The 18,658-nt window shown below is 38.6% G+C and overlaps 2 protein-coding genes across 3 annotated transcripts; both read right to left on the minus strand.

The window, feature by feature from the left end:
- Positions 1 to 404: 404 nt before the first annotated feature.
- On the minus strand, positions 405 to 8,391 carry LOC108901377 (uncharacterized). The gene is made up of 7 exons (XM_018702845.2): positions 8,091 to 8,391; positions 7,016 to 7,109; positions 4,166 to 4,316; positions 2,882 to 2,944; positions 1,789 to 1,929; positions 1,572 to 1,637; positions 405 to 1,077 (listed from the first exon to the last, which is right to left on the minus strand). The coding sequence occupies exons 1-7, from the start codon at positions 8,122 to 8,124 to the stop codon at positions 985 to 987; spliced, it is 642 nt and encodes a 213-aa protein (XP_018558361.1). The 5' UTR covers positions 8,125 to 8,391; the 3' UTR covers positions 405 to 984.
- A 3,880-nt stretch (positions 8,392 to 12,271) lies between these two features.
- Positions 12,272 to 18,531, minus strand: il22 (interleukin 22). 2 transcript variants are annotated; one of them, XM_018702886.2, is made up of 6 exons: positions 15,284 to 18,531; positions 14,939 to 15,078; positions 14,128 to 14,193; positions 13,855 to 14,004; positions 13,399 to 13,458; positions 12,272 to 12,796 (listed from the first exon to the last, which is right to left on the minus strand). In XM_018702886.2, the coding sequence occupies exons 1-6, from the start codon at positions 15,393 to 15,395 to the stop codon at positions 12,674 to 12,676; spliced, it is 651 nt and encodes a 216-aa protein (XP_018558402.1). In that variant the 5' UTR covers positions 15,396 to 18,531; the 3' UTR covers positions 12,272 to 12,673. The 2 variants fall into 2 exon arrangements, with proteins under 2 accessions (XP_018558402.1, XP_018558403.1); XM_018702887.2 differs by having other exon boundaries at positions 14,939 to 15,182; positions 15,284 to 15,373.
- Between the last annotated feature and the right edge of the window lie 127 nt (positions 18,532 to 18,658).

Here is an 18,658-nt window from a genome sequence, read left to right on the forward strand (position 1 = left end):
CCTCTAATTTTCCTTTTCTGTCATTCTTTATGTCCTCTTTTTTTAAAAAAAAAATCTCTGCTAATCTTCAGCTCCTTTGTGTTTTCTTTACTTTTCTTCTGTCATTTTCCCTTAATTAAATTTTCTCCTCTCCTTTCCTTCCCTTCATTCTTTCTTTCTCCTGCCATCCTACTTTCACTCTATGCCTTGCCTTTATCATCCTTCCCTTCCTTTTCCTTTTCTGTTCTTTATTACATTTTCTTATTGTTTCCTTTTCTTTCATTCCTATCCCTACTTTTCTTTCCCCGTGAAGACTTAATTAAGCGCAGCACCAACATGTGTTGTATTACCAAATCTTGACCAGCAGAGGGAGTTATCACTCAAAACTCAAGGTCCATCAGCCAGAAACCAACAGTCGTGAGTGATGAAGATAAAAATCTAGTTTAATTTATTCAGAATCTGACAACTTCATATAAATATTGCTACAATAATTCATACAAAAATATCTTCCTTCATACTGTCTTAAGGTCAATATATTAAAGTTTTAAGTACTTTTAACACTCTGGAATCTTTAGTAAATACTCAAATGTAATAAATATCTGACAAATAACTTATTTTGTAAATATAGCTGCAAATGTAAAACATTAAAAACAAAACATAATAAAAATATCACATTCATATCACACAAATACCACATTTTAAAGTGGATTTTAGAGCCTTTTAGGTCATTCAAAAGTTCTTGTGTCCTGCTAATACAAAACTAAATAAACACAAGAAGGAAACAACAGAAAAACACTGAGAGAAACAGCTGAGCTTCCTGCCAGAGTAATTACTATAATAATAAATTAAGCGCATGCTTGTGCTGCAAAAATCCAATTTTTTAAATTCCAAAACCAACACTGTTTTTTAAGATAAAAGCTGATAATAATTAGCCCTAATGATGATGAAGAAGATGCTGGTGGAGGTGGTGCTGACAATACTGATACTGAGGATGAGGATGATGCTCTACAGGATGTGGTGCTGTGTCAGTTCATCAATCCATCTGAGGATGAAGGTGAACTCTCCGACAGCCTTCAGTGCTACTTCATCTCTTCTCTTCTGCAGAAAGACAGGAACAGTTAGTATCACTAGAATTTATCCAGATCATTCAAGCATTACTTAGTATTAATAATAACTAAATAAATATATTCTAACAATACCCATGACGCAGAAAGGGATAAGATAACTGATGGATGGAATGAATAATAATATTTCATTACCATGTTGGAAACAGCATGTTAAAGGAAGCAGATTGTAATAATATTCTGAGCTGTATCACATTAGTTGTCATAGCAACAGCATCAACAAAGGCAACATTGGTATATAAAACAGTAGTAGTATTATAACAACTGTAGTAGTAGTATTAGTATCTGTGCCATCAGTATCATGTAGTAGCAGTAGAAGTAAATTTAAGTTGCCATAGCAACAGTAGTAAGCGTTACAGTAACAGTGGAAGAGAATTTAACATTAACAGTAACAGGCAGTAGTAGGAGAAGGAACACAAGCAGTAGTAGTCACAGTTGTAGTATTAGTTACAAACTGTAAATATTTACCTTTTTAATCTTCCTCTCCATTTTCTTGATGATTTTCAACCATTTTGAATGTTTGGAGGAAGAAACCTGAAAATACACAAAGACTAGTCAGTGTGTTGTGTACTCACACAGTGTTACAGTGTGTGTTTACAGTTGTGTACTCACACCGTGTTTAAGTGTGTTTACAGTGTGTGTCGCAGTGTGTGTTTACAGTGTGTGTTTACAGTTGTGTACTTACACAGTGCTGCAGTGTGTGTTGCAGTCGGTACAGCAGGTCGTTGTAGTGAAGGGGGAGGAGCTTCTGGACAACCGCTGTGCTGAACACACTCCTCTGGTAGACGTCAATCAACTCCCGCATCTCCAGCCAGCCAATCGCACGCTGTGGAGGAGACAGCTTGTTTGTCATCAGACGTATCAAATCTGCTTGATTTTAGCCATGCTGACGGCAGCTGTAATTATGACAATGTTGGTCAGTTATTCACTTTGGTCCAGACTGAAACCTCTCATGCTATCACTCTGATGTTTGTCAGGCTTAATATTCACCATGTTCACCATCTTGGTTTAACATGCTAGCATGCTACCATTTGCTAATTAGTACTAAAAATAAAGTACAGCTGGTGTTATCATTATCATTATTATTATTATTATTATTATTATTATTATTATTGTTAATATAATGCTGCCATACAAATACCAACAAATAAGAGCAAACAACACTTTTGATATACATGACCAAATATGAATGCAGTGGTGGAAAACCATTTAGCTTACTATGGAGCAACAGCAAAAGCAACCACTATCAGAGACCTCCATTCAATCAGGACTTTGTATCCCTGTTACCATCATGATGATCTACACCAAATAAAATCATTAAACTGTCTGGGGTAAAATTAAAACACTGAAATTCGGTCAAGTAAACCCACAGCTCAATTACTTCCTTCCTTCCTGAAATCCGAGCCATACACTCGACTGAACAGGTGCATCAACTACAACATGTCTGCAAACCCGCGTAAATCACTGGTTTTACATGTTAATGTTTGTGGGAAGAAATGCCAAAGAGATGAGGAGCTGTGTAGAGGTGTTTATGTTGTCTTATATTAGACATGGTTCCGTGTGGATTAAGTATTAAGACTGGAGATAGTTAATGTGTGTGGTTGTGGTTGAGGTACACCGAGCGGTCACATCATGGCTGGAAGATGAAACCTCAGCAAAAGGTTTACTTCCACTTTGTGCTGTGCAGAACCAGACTCCATTCAAAAAAACATATTCTCACCAGAGACACAAAGTCAACACTGGAACAGATAGGATTAGAGCCTGATGCGTTTACTGACCTCAGGACATTTGGTGCAGAACTTGGGCAGCAGTCTCAGTCGCCTGGAGAAGTTTTCTTCTCTCTGCAGAGGAAAACATGAAACCAATTAATCTCAATTTAATCACGATGACAGTTTTTTTATTTTTGTTTTCTTTCAATTTATTTGTAATTTCCTGGAGAGTCCACTCTTTTATGGAGTTCTAATCCTCCATTTCCTACTGAGCAAACACCATCAATTTATAAAGACAATGAGATGTAACTGAAAGCTTGAGTAAAAGGTAGTAAGAGGACCTTTAAAGGACCTTGTGTGTTTTCAGTCAAACTCTTTGATCTGATTGGGGGCTTTGATCTGGTTTAGAAATTGCAGCTTTTTACATTTTCACTTCCTGTCTGATCAACTGAAGAGCCAGTGCTTCACTGTATTACTCATCAATCTAATTTTAAAAAAGCTGATTTGAAACCGTGGTGTTTATAAATCTGTAACAATCAGATCACACAAGATACTACAGGCTCACAATTAAAAGACTTTTATTTTGAAAGAACTGATTTCTCTGTTTTTGATTGATTTGTGTTCAGCCTTTGATTCACATTATTTGACCATTTTTCAGTGATTAGCATGTGACATCACTGATCAATAACCAGCACCAGCTCCCCATTAATAAATTACATAATCATTAGTGGATATTGATTAGCTTGTCTGTCAACTGATGATTCATTTTAACGTATAATAAAACAAAAGTATTCATCTTCATCTGATAATTGACAGCATATTGATCAGTTTGAAACTTAACACGTAAGGCTGATCAATAATAATCAATAAAAACTGTTTATGTTTGATTGATGATTGATCTGCCGTCAGTTTATCATCAGTTTATACTTATTCAGTTATTATTGACTTACTGAAAAATAAGATGACATGGTATTAATAAACAATCAATAATCATTACTATTTGGAATTTAATTCAAAGTAAACTGATTTATTGATTGGCAGACTAATTGGTAAATGTGATAAATGCCATTTAACTGATTGACTGCAAACAGGTAATGAACAGCTGGCTAATCAATAAGAATCAATATTGACTGTTAATTGGCTCTTAACTGAGATTGATTTAATTTACAGACTAATCAATGACAGATCAGCAGACTAATCAATAGACAAGAGAACTGAGCTTATACTGACAATTAAATTGACATATTGATTGACAGAAGTGATTATTGGTCTTTAGTTGATCATCAGCCTAAAAAATATGACTGACAGCATCACATATATTCAGAATTATTGATCAGAGGTTATTGATCTTACCGGCAGTTTATTGATCAGCAGGGTGGTCCGGCTCCACAGTTCTCGGATCAGCTCAGCCGGGATCTCCTGTCGGCAGGTGAGCCCACGCTGGGCCGTCACCGTGGTGACAAGCCCGGCGACGAGGCCGAGGAGCAGAGTGAGAGCAGACATCCTGACGATGAGGAGAGACATCTTCAACTGCAGCAGGCTCACTCCCCTCTGCTTCATTTATACCTCCTCCTCTCCTCCTCCTCTCCTCCACCTCTCTGTCACCACTCCCCCTCTTTTCTTTTCTTCTCCTGTTTCAAGAATTTCCTAATATCACTGACTCACTCACTCACTCCAAATTTCCAAGGAGTCTCCCTGCTGATGTCACCTCCCCTTTCTCTCCTCTTTCCTGGTCCTCCTCCTGTCTCTTCTTTCTTTCTTTCTTTTCTCCTCCTTCTCCTCCTGTCTCCATTTTAGCCTTTATTCTCTTACCTCCTCTCTTCCCATATCCTCTTTCCTCTTTTTCTGTTTTCACCTCCTCTCTTTCTTCTTTTTCTTATACTTTCTAACTTTTCTCCTCGGCTTTACTACTCTCTCCTACTCCTCACCTCCTCTTGCCTTTCTTCTTTCCCACTCACTCATTTCCTCCCATGTTTTCTCTCCTCTTTCACTCCACTATCTCCTCCTTTCGCTTTTTCTTTCCTTACTTTCTTTTCTCCTCCTCTCGTCTCCTCCTATTGGCATTCCTTCTTTTTCCTCTCCTCTCTCCTCTTTCTTTAATTGTCTTGTATTTCTCTTCTCCTCCATTGTCTACTTTCTCCTATTTCTCTCTCCTTCTCTCCTCCCTTCACCTCCTTCCTTTTCTCCTGTCTCCTCTTGTCCTCCCTCCTCTTGCTTTCTTTCCTTTCTCCCTCCTCTTCTTCTTTACCCCTCTCTTGTTCTGCTTTTCTATCTCCTCCTTTCTCCCTCTCCTCCTCTTATCTTCATCCCATCCTACTTATTCTTTCTCCTCCTTTCTTTTCCTCTCTTATCTCCTTCTCTATTTGTTTTTCTTCTCCTCCTCTTAACCTATTCTCTTCTCCTCTACCCTGTCCTCCTCTCTCTCCTCTTTCTGCAGAGTCATCATGGCGTATCACAGCGTGTCATGGCGGCGGCATTAATGGGTCCAGTTTGTGCACAACCTGGTTTTGGTGTTTAGAGTTTGCGGTCAGATAAAACTAGGTTGCAGGTTCAAAGAGAAGAAAAGAAAAACTCCTGACTCAAGTTTCTTTTTTTTTCCACCTCGGCAGGTTTCAGAAAGCGCCGAGTCGCCACCCGACCCAGATTAGAGACGGAACGAAGATGTAAGCACACCGGCACCATAGCAGAAGAAGAAGAAGAAGAACACCTCAAGATGCTTGAGTCAAGGTGAAGGAGTCTTTAAGTCTGTGTGTGTTTGCTGTAGTTAGTTCCTGGAAGTCAGAACAGTAACCAGGTCAAACAGCCACAGACAACACAGCTCAGTGTATACACCTACTGCCTGTCTGTCAGTAGCTGATCAGCCCCTGCAGTGCATGCTGGGAAAGGCTCCAGCACCGTGTCTCCTATAGAAACTTATATAAAATTAATGCAGAGTATGTTTTGATGGTAAACGCTGCCTGGTTTAAGTTTCCAGTCCTGTCGATATAACAAACAAACCAAACTCTGTTTATAATTCTTGATATTTTCAAAGTTTCTTGGCTGGAAATCAGAGATGAACGCTGGTTTTTAATGACTTCAGAGTCTTTTTAACTGATCTACAGTTCAGCTATTACTCTTGAACTTTCTGGACCTGATTCCAGCAGTTTAAGCTGCTGACTGTCACTCAGTTAGAGGGAGATCGTACCTGCTCACTATGAGTCTGAAACTGATATTTTAAGATAAAATAGATGCATAATGTTGCTTTAGGGCAGGTCGTTGGTTTCAGAAAGTCAGACACAAACCTTCTCTAATCTATTGTTGGAAAGATGTGGGGGTAGAGGAGGTTTCTGAAGCTGTCCATCCATCCAACAAGCAGTTCTAACATAGTGTAATGTGCCTTTTGAGTGTAGAGGACAGAGTGGTGAATGAGTGTGGAGGACAGCTGAAACAATTAACCAATTAGTCGATCAAGAGACAGCAAAATAGCAGAAATAGTGAAACTGACAGATACTCTCTGATTCTCACCTCTCAGATGGGAGGACTGCTTGTTTGTCTTTGTCACATATTAAATATTTTTGGGGTATTTGGACTTTTGGTCGAACAGAACAACATCATCGAGATGTCATGTTCGACTGTATGACATTGTAAAGGACATTCTTGACCTTTTTTTTTTTTTTTTAAGTTTCATGGACTAAATGATAAAATTCATGCAGGAGACAGGAGTTTTCCTCCTGTCACAGACATTTATTAATAGTAACCATGATCAAATGCTGCCTACCTCCAACCATACCTTTGAAGAGACTGCATATTGACCACTCAAAGACCTTTATGCTACACATTCACACACACATACAGAGTGCACACTTTTTTTTTGGAAACTGTTTAAATCATTGTTCATGTAAACATTTCATGCGTTCAGCTTCTAAAATACGAGGATTCACTCATAGTTTGGATTGTTTTATTGATTGACTATGATGACGTCAGTTGCAGGTTTTTTTTTCATATCTTTGATGACGGATCAGATTTCAGTCTGTGGTGATATTTTTACTGTGATAAACAGGTTTTAGTGTTCAGATGTGCGGTCAGATAAAAGTAGGTTGTGTCTTTGCCGACTTCGGCGAGAAACAGTGACTGTGCAGGTTTGCTTTCCACGCTGCAGTTTTCAGCAAGTGACGAGCTGCTGTTTGACCCATATAACTAGAAAATCTCAGTTAACATCATCACCTCACATCAGGACAGTCCAGATCAGATTCAGGGTCTCTCAGTGGGTTTTCTCCTGCTGCTTCAGTTTCCTCAAACAGAACCGGTTCATCAGTGACTGCGAGACACAGGAGACAGAAAAATATGTCACTGAACAAGAGCTGAAAACAACTGAAACTAAAAGTTGGGAAATTTCCAAATTTCAAAGGCTGTGTTTTCTTTGTTGTAGCTATACACGAAAAACTCCAGCTTTACAGCTTTACAGCTGGAGTTTTTCACAGGAGTACTGTCTGTATTATTTCTGTCTTTATCAATTTATGATCAATGAAAGGGTTTTTAGACTGTTTTCATGTCTGTAAGTCTGAGCCAAGCTTCATGTTTTTCTTATATTCATGGTTAGTTTTAGTTTCACGTTGCAATTTTGCGACCACACTGAAGACCTTTTACTTCCTGTCGCCATCATCTACATGCCCTGCGTCTCCGCATACTTTACATTAATTGGTCTGTAGACTTGTGTGCGTCTCATATCCTGTCTCTCTCTCTAATCCTGTCAGAAAAGAACCTTCCGCATATTTATGCACTTTTTTTTTCAAGCTGATTTTTGCATCCCTGCAAGGCTGGGACACAGTGTGTGTAAAGGACAGAGGCACAGGCTGATGACAGTAAAATATTTGTATGAAAATATTTATAAAAATGCACCATTAGAATGTGGAAAGTAAACTCCAGGAACACTATTATTTCTTTCAGACAGAAAAATGAAAGACAGATGCTGAATGAGAGATGGTGTAATCAGCCACAATAATTAAAAACTCCTGTGTATGGGTGCAGGAACATCAGTATGTGATAATACATTATATTTTATAAGGTGATCATCATGTAAAATTAAACTAATAATCACTGTCAGAATATGTTAATCTTGCTAATTACACATTAAATTGAAACTGGTCCTCGAACTTTTAAATACTGGCCCTCACTAATGCAGCCCTTGCACTGGTGTAATTCAGTGCTGTCTTCTGTTCTTCATATTCTGGAGTCATATTTCGGTCAAATCTGAACACTCAGACATGATACACGTATTTATACAATCAGAATGACTTACACTTTACGGAGATATCATTGACTCCGATGTCCATCCCGAGTAAACGTTCACAATTCCGCTTAGAAATCAGGGAAAAAAGACGCTCCAGAACTTGCCTGAAAATCAACGCGTTTTTAAGTTTTCTTCAGAGTCACAGTAATGCAGTGACACTTGTCTGTGCATTTATGAACATACTCCAAACAAGAGATGCTAATGGCTCATTTGGCTACTTTTAATGGTTCCAATTCGCCAAAGTTTAAATAAATATAGGCTAACGAAAAAAAGGGCTAAAACTTGCTCGCTGAATCCAGTGCTAGCAACATTGTACTTCCTGTGCCTGTGGGAGCTGTAGTTCCGGAATTTAATGCACAATTATCCCTAAATACAAGTGGGAAAGAGAAGAATATTAGGAGTTAATATTAATTTTTCTTATGTTATACCATCAGCATTTGATGATGATGCAGCACATATATGTATATAGACAGTTGTCTGTACATTCACGGGTACATTGCAAACAGGAAATGCTAATAAATAATTTAACTACTTTTATGTGCTAAAATGTAAACAAGTATAGGATTAGGATCAAGTTGTACCTAAATCATGGGAACAGGAGTTACAAAATAATTTAATATTTCATTTCATTGTGTTGCAGAGTCAGGATACTTTTTGGCATTACTAAGGCTCAAACTGTTCTGTCAACATGATTCATGGACAGATATTTGTGTTGCACACACAAATTGTTTACACACACATGCAAAAACTCAGGTGGTAAAATTACATGAACCTTTAAAAGCTGCTGCTCTTCATCAGGGACGTTGCCTCTATAAATAGTTCCAGACCAGAGGCCCCTGAGTGTGACGTCGTCATTTGATCTGTTTCAACACAAAGACTGCAGCTAAATATAGATCCTTATCGCTCACCCAGACACACAGACACACACAGTGAAAAGTCTGCTGTTGTTTCTCTGCTTCCTGGTGACACCTGTGTGGGAAATCCCCTGTGATGACATCACACAGGTAGAGCCCTGGTGGCCCTGCCTCTCCACAAAGAGGTTAATGACTGGAAAGAGTTCAGGCAGACAGGTGTGTGTGTGTGTGTGTGTGTGTGTGTGTGTTTGCTCTAGTACTACTATCTTTGTGAGGATCTGGTTTAGGTTTAGGTTCAGGTGTGATAACATGCTGATGTTTAGCAGGTATGATGTTTGCATGGTGTTTTTTTTTAACAATAGATGACCAAGAAACACACTGGGCAGAACATTATATTGCAGAAAAATAAATTTGTCACAAACTGTAATGGTGACTCAAAGGGTCAAGAAATTGTAAACAAGCTGTTGAACGCTGTCAAGAGCCAAACCAGCAGGTGGTGATATAAGCCTAAGAGAGTGCTCTGTCATCCTGTTGGTCAACATAAAGGAAAATGTCAAACTGGTCAGGAAAATACAAAAAATTAAATAAGGTCTGTGGTTTTAACACAAGCTCAAGACATGTTCTGTTATACTGTGTTAAGAGGTGGGTTAATTCAGGTAGGACACTAGTGAAGGCCTAGCTGTGAAATGCAGAGCCCTCCAGTGCATTCATCATAAACTGTAATTGGCCACAGTTCATTTTCCAATACCCAATGAATAAATCCAGTTGGCTTTTTGTTGAAGGAACCAAGGTGATGCTAACATCCAGGCTACAAAAATACGTCATCCCTGCACTACTCTATACAGGCCTGGTGCTTGAAATCTGTCGGCCATGACACCATCGTGTCTGAACTGGGCCTAACAGTCTGAGAACCAAATGTTACCAACAGAAAAAGATGTGAAAGTTAGAGTAGCAGCTCCATACACAGGAGAATCTGAAAACTGTCACCATCAACACTGTCCTCCATCACCGAACGGTTTGCGTGGTTTCAGCTGGAAACAGAAAACTGAATTTTTGAGTGGCATGAACCAACTGATGTAAATATCTTCTCACAATCTCTCCTGAAGTTATAGTTTGGTCCCACAGGGTTTGGGGGGGGGGGGGGGGGGCTCCCTACCCCCAAATGTACACATTAATATACACAAACACACTCATATTATACAGTACCCATGTATACACACACAAACACACAAACTAAGACGAAACCAAACCTACACCATTGAAAGTAGGTAAGTAGGTCTCATGTACTTGTGGTTTCTGCAGTTTTCTGCACCAGTTTAATATATATAGGTCAGTGTGTGTGCGTGTGTGTATGTGTGTTTGTGTGTGTGTGCATGTGAGAATAGTGTAGATGTCAGATACGATATAATTTAATCTAATTTGATCAAACCAATCATGACAAACGATTTTAGACATATGATAAATTAGTTTTCAGAATTAATGAAACGCAAGAAGAAATACTGGGGTAATTGTATTGATGTAAAGGACCTGAATACATCTTCCATCATTGAAAGTCACACAATAACACAAACAGAATAACAGATGGAGGCAGTGGTATTCCAGCAGCTCCTGTGTTCTGCTCTGTAAAACTCCTGTTTTTGTCAATGGTCTGGTAGTGATATATAGTGATATTTCTCTTTAATAAAAAGGTCTATCTCTGTAGGAATCCTATCCATAATATTGTCTGACACTTATAATAACAATCTGAAACTGTCAGTGGCAAAAACAAGCACTTTAGTGGACATACTTTGACGTGAACAACTGTCAAAACAACTTTGAGTAGAAATAACCTGGATTTTGCTTTTTCAAACATTGCATGAACATTTTCTGACTAGTTCAACTTCATATCAAAACAAACACAGATATTTGCAGGAAGAAACAATTTCAACCAGCTGATTATTTATGAACAATGGTAATTTGTAATTTGTTGTTCACACCAGCTCTCACATCTGTTTACTTCATTTCTGTATGACTTGTCTGCCTACGAGGCCAGAGGCATCATGAGAATCAGGGTCAACGTCTTCAGAGCGCTCAGAGTATACCACCTGTCGAAATTTGATAGGACGACGAACAGTTTCTACATTTAATGTCAGCCAAGTGATCTTAAAGGGCAACATACATCAGCAGCGCATGACTCAAGTCGAAAACACCCACACCCACGATGCCGTGCTGCCAAGACGCGTCAAGATCTACCACTTGTCTTGCACCAGGAAACCTGAGTTATGGCATTTCTCTCCAGGACAACCTTCACAGAATCATGCTCGGCTGTTTGGCTGAGATTGCTTTGACTTTCTGAGTTGGAAATCTAACTTCAGGAGGTGTTCCAGTAGGAACCAGGAAGTCCTGGTGCTTCCAAATTTCACTATGATTGAAGTCACTGTACTCCTGGGAACACTCAACACTCAAAGCTTTAGAAATGGACTTTGTGGTCTGGTGTTTGTCCTCAGTGTGAACTGTGGGACCTTATGCTATCTAACCTATGTCCAATTAATTGACTCTAGTCAAGTTCTACAGACATCTCAAGGATAGTTAAAGCAAATAGGATGCACCTAAACACACCCAAGACTCCAGCTAAAAACATGTTTTCTCTTGGTCATTACGGATTATTGAGTATGGATTGATCCATTTACAATTAAATCTACAATAAAGTGACGGGGTTCTGAATACCTTCTGAGGCCTTTTGGTATCTGATTTTTTTTCCAAGAAAAACACAGGACAAGTGATTTACAGAGCAGATATCTGTGCTGCAGAAAACAAAATGACATTTCACTTCAGTTGCACTTTAATCTTGACTAACGTCTTTATCACAGCCTGTTCCCACAGCTCAAATCACTCAGTGAAAAATGGTGTAACAGCTTTGTCACTTGCCTCCTCCCAAATGGAAAACATGAACACAGCATCAGACTTATTAGAACAATAAAACCAAAGTGACGTTTCAGTCATTATCAGGTTACAAATATCCACTCTGACTTTGGCATTTCCTCTCCACAAGCCAACAGAACCAAAGCTGTTAAATACAGTAATAGTAGTACTTTTTAGGAACTAAGAAAAGAGTCAGCTTCCACTTTTGGCAGCATTATCTGTTTCTGTTGTTGCTGTACTTTATTTAGACTCAGGACCAGATGTCCAGGTGGATTTGCTTTGACTCTGTCAACCAAACAAACACAACCAAGATCATCTTCATCCTCATTATTGTGGGGTTTTTTGTACTGTACCAGCTTTAAAAAAAAACAAAAAAAAAAAAAAACACTGGACAGTTCCTTCACCAACAGACAGAAAGACAACTTTACTATTTGAACCAAACTTTATTTATTTTCAAGTAAATCTTGTAACACACAATCCATTCAGAAACATCCACAGTGTGTCCAACAGTCTGAGTGTAATGATGAACATTTAAATACTGTAACACCTTTGAAAATAATCAGCCATAACATGGCAACATGATCAACACCAGAGTCCTTTCAGCTCGGGTATTAAAACATTCTAATCAATAAATAGATCAATAACTAATCAGTCATACTCCAGTTTTTATAAATATATAATTTTTATAAATATAAAAAATATTAAATATTTTTCCAAATAAAACACATGAATAAATAAAATTATAAAAGTGGATGGTATAAAAGATGATAAATATGATAAATAGAAAAGCGTCTCTCTGCTCAGTGTTCAGTAAAAACAGTAGAAACAGTTGAGGCATCAGAGTGCGGCAGCGGCGACGGCAGTGGTGGAGTTTTTGGGCTGGATGCAGAAGTCCTGCAGGTAGGTGAACAGGATGTCGATCTCTCCCAAGGCTTTGTTAATACCTCGCTCACCACCCAACTGAAACAAATAGACACACATTAGAAACAACAGAAACACACTGAATACTGCAGATCAATGTAAAGTATAAGCTGTGATATTCTATAGCTTTCTTATTGCAAAAAAAATCCAATGAAAAGACCAACACCAACAAATATGGTACTGCTGTGTAAAATGTGTATCAATACGCCACTAAAAATAGTCCCCAGCAGATGCACAATTTCCTCCTGTTTCTTTGAGCAGATGTTTTAGGAAATTACTGAGTCTTTCTTAAATATAATACAATATATTTCAGAGGTGTTTTCAGTATGAACCAAAGGGCTTGAAGCTGTCCTCAACCCCTTTCTGCAGTGCCCTCTGATGTATGTTTGTTTACATGTGAAACAAGTGTTTTGTTAATCAAAAGTCAAGGTGGCATCATAAAAATGCAGGTCTCCAAATTATTAGCAATACCTTTAATGGTACAACTGTTTTCTATCAATATAAGCCATTAACCATGGTTAAGTGATTTTTACATGAGGAGTTGTTAAGCAACAACCACAGTGGCTTTCTGCTTCGGTATCAACATCTGATCTAAAAAAAATTTTGGAAAAAATTGCGGTTTTAAAATTTAAAAATTTTACCTTGGTGAGCTTGTTGCGAAACTCAACGATGTGATGATGATCGTGGTAGTGAGTCACATTCTGGAGGGAGAGATATTCAAGGTTAGCAGCTGTTATCAGTTCAGTCTTTCCTGTCTCTAGGTGTGCTGTACGTGTGTTCACTTTCTCTGACTGAAACCACAGAAAGTCTTGATCAATATTAAAATAAACCACACCGCCACCACACATGTACACTGCAAAAAACAGCTCAATTTTAACTAATTTTGTCTGGTATTAAGTAAGTACTTTTTAAAGAGAGAATAAAAAAAATACTCTTATTTCTTTTTTTTCTAAATAGATTTTTGGGCTCAAAAACAGAGCTTATGAGTTGTAAGGAGTGATTTGTTTTCAGGGACCACTATTTACCAGCTAACAGATTATTAAGGGAATAGTTCAACATTTTCACTTTCTTGATTAAAAAAAAACTTCTATACTCACACATCCATGTGCCTGCAGGTCCTCGCTGACTCGGGTGAGGTCAGTCTTCAGCCGGTGCATTTTGGGATGCCCGTTGTCACTGTGACGCAGGACATTGTTCAGGTAGAAGTCCAGGATGTTGGCATGGAGGCAGCAGATCTTCAGGTGGTCCTGGGGGGAAGGTGGAGAGGTCAGAGGTCGAGTTATGTTTGGAGGACATTATTTGTTATGTTGCTAATACTTTTGTGGTAAACATGAAACAAAACACGAGCGTTGTTTGAGTTTATTCCTCACCTGGTCAGTGTTGACTTTGGGCATCAGTCTGGTGCTGGAGTCGTCCTCTGTCTGCATCCCCTGAGCCTGAAGAGACAAGAAGACAGATCAGTATCACACATTTACAAAAAAAAGCATATAAAATGTTTAACTTATCTGGATTCTCACCTTTTATTTATTCAAACTGCTAGATTTAGACCCTAAATGTTGGTTCAAAGCCTTCCACAACCTGTCAGGTATAAAATTCTGGTGGAAAGATACTGAATCTTTTATTTATCTATGTTTTATTAGGCCTAAAAATATCAAAATGTAATACTGGAATTAACCTGTAATACACCCAACTTTTTCAGATATGAGAAAATTAAATCCAGATATACTTAAGAGAAGATGTGGAGCACTAGCTAAACTATGGAATAAAAATTAAAATTATTAGATTGTAAATATATAGAATATAAAGAAAGTGTAAGTACAATAAAATATTAAAATCACACTCCTGATATTAATACATTGTCAGATACATTTACTTGAGTACTGAAGTTTAAGGGAAATATCAGTTTTAAAGTAGAATGAGGCCAATAACAGAAGACATCCTGCTGCATATTGAGTACTTTTACTTTTGATACTATCAGTACATTTTTCACATTACAAACCTTTGAACTTGAGTAAGATTTTGAATGCATGACTTTTACTTGTACTTGTATTTTTCTAGTATGGTATCACTACTTTTACTTAAGTAAGTACTATTTCAACCACAGATTAAAGGTGCTAAAATAATATTTGTTTTCAATACTTAAAACATACACGTACATATGTTTTTAAATTAACCACTCACATGTTGCGACATTTCCCGGACAGCCTGGTATGTCTCCGGGTTTCGTAGAGGCTGGCTGAGTGGGCGGTCAACAGGGTGCGCTGCTGCCTGCTCGGCCCAGCCCATCAGAAGCAGCGGCAGGAGAATGAGGATGGCGCTGGCTGGATGTATGAAGGAGGAGAGTGTTGCCACGTTGAGCTTCATCTTTCTGAGAGATAAATGATCTTAATCCTTTCAGAATGAGGAGAAGTCAGAGTGTTTTCACCTGCAAGACAGAAACAGAGAATAAATTATAACAAAGTCAAACAAACTGATAAAACACTGGAGGGCTGAATGAATCTTCTGCATCTGTGCATGTGTCCTCACCTGTCAGTGGATGCTGTTGTGAAGATGTCTCTCTGCCCTGTCTCTTTATACAGATCAACCCTCCGCCCCCTCTGCAGAAATATAGGACAGGTAACCAGCCAAAAAACCCCATCACACACACACACACACACACAGGTCAGTGCTGAGCTGGTACAATCTGTGTTTACTGTCAATTACATAAAGAGGAAATTAACTGTCAGTCAAGTTGTGACGACTACCTCTAATAGTGTTTGTCATCGATTTGCTATAAGACCATTTTTATTGTGCTTCTCCAGTGACATCATTTCCTCTTTTTTCTGCATGTGTGTGTGTGTGTGTGTGTGTGTGTGTGTGTACTCCCTGGTGGATTAGAAGCAGGAACATTGTGTTATATAAACTTCCTTCAGACAGAACAAAGGAAAGCCTATGACAGTAGATTTGCTCAGATTAGATGTTTGTATAGTCAGTTTATTTTTGTCATATTATGTAACACTTACAACTCTTCAGTGGTGGTGTAATTATCCTTTAATTATGCAACATTTAAATGACTACAAGGTGCATTAAAGGAGTGTGTTAGTTTTGGTATTAAAGCGAAGCTACGTTTTAAACCTGCAGTGTGAAACTTTTGTCTCCCTCCTCTGGCAGTGAGAGTAATTACAGTCATTCCTGAATGTAATCCTTTCTCTTAGACTTATGATATCAACACCATCAGCACTGCTGGAGGAGAAGCTGATCCTGGAAAAGTTACTACGATCAGTATTTGAAAACAAGAGAGTGGAGGGAGATGTTTCAGAGGAAAGAAACTGCAATACTGCAATTACGACAATAAATGCTTGAGAGAATTGCTCAAGTGGCCAAACAAAAAATTTTGGCCATGGGCGCCTCCAGCAGCCTGTAATCACAGGCCCTTAATGTGAGGGAGGCCCCAGTCTCCGCATCACTCCACACAGATCTGATGTTTTTATTCGGGACTGATATTTATGAGCCAAATATTTTCCTCGGGAGGTGGTGGAGGCCAAAAGCACAGCTAAAAGAGAGGGAATACTGGCCTTAAATGACTCTGAATATGATAACATTGCTCTGTAACTGCTGGATGTGGAAATAAGTTCTCAAATCAGTCATATCAACATAAAAATAAAAAATCATATCAACATGATACGTCAATGTTGACAACTTGTTTCTGCTGCCCCCAAGTGGCCAAACCAAAAATCAGTTTTGGGTTGTAGTGATGTTGACCTTAAACCTGCAATAACAAATTTTTTGTTTAGCCACTTGGGAGCAGAAGAAACAAGTTTTCAGCAGTGGCATATCATCACCTCTTAAGTTCGTATGACTGATTTGTGAATGTATTTCCACATCTATTAGTTACAGAGCAATATTATCATTCATTTGCAGTCGTTTTTGTCCAGTATTCCCTCTCTTTTTGCTCTGTTTTGGTCTCCACCACCTCTTGAGGGAAATATCTGGCTCTTCAGCTGCTAAATGCTTCACTATGTTCAGCTGCTTTCTGACTGTGTCTGTCTGCTATTTGCTGCTGAGCAGGTTGTGGACAGTGGATTTTTTACAGCTTGTAAAGCAGTGGTCTGGACAAATACACAATGAGCTGAGCTCAAGCTCAAGTGGAGCTGCAGATTCAGCTGATAATTCTCTGCAGGTTCATCACTACAAGCAACTTTGTTTTCATGTTGTCATTTGTTGCACTTTTACTATAAAAATATCACTTTTATCAATGCATGAGAAAGAGACATTATAAGAACCTCATGATTAAACCTGTAAGACAAGCATCAGTTAATATCAGGAAGAGGGAAATCACAGTGAAAATCATTGACATGTCTGGGATCTGGGATCGACCCCTGGGGAACCCCACAACAGAGCCAGCATCCAGAGTTGGCTGCTCCTCCAGGAGGAAGTCCTGTTTGACAGGTATCAACTCCGTCAATCTCATGCCACATCAGTGATATTGTAGTAGTGTCTGTTCCTGTGGGCCTGTGATGAAAACCCCACACAACAGTAATACCCAGATATCCTTCTCTGTCTCAGTATTTTCCCATCAGGATTTTTTCCGGGTTGAGAAATGAAGGATCGAGTGGCAGGGTCATTTTTCTATTTGATTTTTCATTTATTGTGTCGGGTGTGGGTGTGTGAATTCCTCAGAGACTGATAACAGGATTAAAGTCTTCACAGCTGCAGACATCCTTCAACCAAAGACCAGTTTCTACCAGAGCATTTTAATCAGACTCAACTCAGACAGAAATAATATTTCCACTTTACTGTCAAACTGCTGTTTTCTTTCTGCACGAATATTTTTCACTGGTTCCATAAAGTCATCAAATCGTGTTTTACAACATCTCTGCGTCACATTACTCATGACATGTTGCAACATGTTCATAGTGAGGAAGATCTGAAGTGGAACACCCAGTTAACAATGAAAGGGAAATAACCGCAGATGAACAGCAGTGACTGAGACCTGCAGAGCTGCTGGAAGTTCAGAGGTAACTCCAGAGAGGATTTCAGAGAGAGACCTCGTCCTCCAGACTCTGCTGAACAGGGTCAGAGGATATTTTTAACTGTGTTTTCATGATAATTCAGGAAGTTGTTGTTCCCTTGATGATGCAGATGGCTGTGATGTGTTCAGAGGCCTGCAGGTTGTTGTTCAGGTTGTTGCACTTTTTTTTTATTGAAACCAGAGCTACTGTTTTCAAAATTGGGGGAAAAATTGAATATTAATGTGATCTGAATTAAAAAATCTGTGTGTAAAAGCAGAAAACCCACATAAATATCAGATATGTGTTTATGTAGAAAATACAGATGGGTGACAAATGGAAAAACCTGAATAAAGTAATAGTTTCCAGTTGCTTTGCTGGAGAAAACCTCATGTTGCAGTCGCCCAATCCACCAACGGTCTGTGGTGAGGTAACAATGTGAGGTCATGTCAGTTACGGGGCATATGAAACTACAAACTACAACACTACAAACAAAATATTCACACTCATGAGCAATTTAGACACTGATTAATCTGCTACACACAGAGGCTCCAGGGGTTTGCTTCTGCCACCACACAATTACAAAACACACCTGTCCAGAGTCAACATGATTTGGGATTTTACTGTGTCTGGGTTTGGACAGCTCAACATCATCAAGGGGAAAATGAAGTTTATCAATGTATCTTACAGGATAATGTCCTGCTGAGTCCTCCAGCTGAAGTTCAGCAGGACAATGACCCTGAACACTGAACCCTGAGCCACTGTTATGAACTTAAGTATAAAAACATGACTCCTCTGATCATTTCATTTGAGAGTTTTTCACCTTTTTTGCAGTGTAGAGCAAAAAAAAAAAAAGAAAAATCGTAGACACTAATCATCAAATGACATTTTTAGATCTTATAAAATTAAAAGT

This window comes from Lates calcarifer, linkage group LG18 (assembly GCF_001640805.2).
Source record: "Lates calcarifer isolate ASB-BC8 linkage group LG18, TLL_Latcal_v3, whole genome shotgun sequence".
Lineage (NCBI taxonomy): Eukaryota > Metazoa > Chordata > Actinopteri > Centropomidae > Lates > Lates calcarifer.

Coding starts and splice junctions, on each gene's coding strand:
- LOC108901377 (XM_018702845.2), bottom strand. CDS start 8,124: ATGGACATCGGAGTCAATGATATCTCCGTAAAGT. Junction 4,317..7,015: donor CTGGACTGTCCTGATGTGAG/GTGATGATGTTA, acceptor CCTCATCGTCAG/GATGTCTGCTCTCACTCTGC. Junction 1,930..2,881: donor TCTGCACCAAATGTCCTGAG/GTCAGTAAACGC, acceptor TCTCCTCCACAG/CGTGCGATTGGCTGGCTGGA.
- il22 (XM_018702886.2), bottom strand. CDS start 15,395: ATGGGGTTTTTTGGCTGGTTACCTGTCCTATATTTCTGCAGAGGGGGC. Junction 14,005..14,127: donor CCAAAGTCAACACTGACCAG/GTGAGGAATAAA, acceptor CCTTCCCCCCAG/GACCACCTGAAGATCTGCTG. Junction 12,797..13,398: donor TTCGCAACAAGCTCACCAAG/GTAAAATTTTTA, acceptor TATTTGTTTCAG/TTGGGTGGTGAGCGAGGTAT.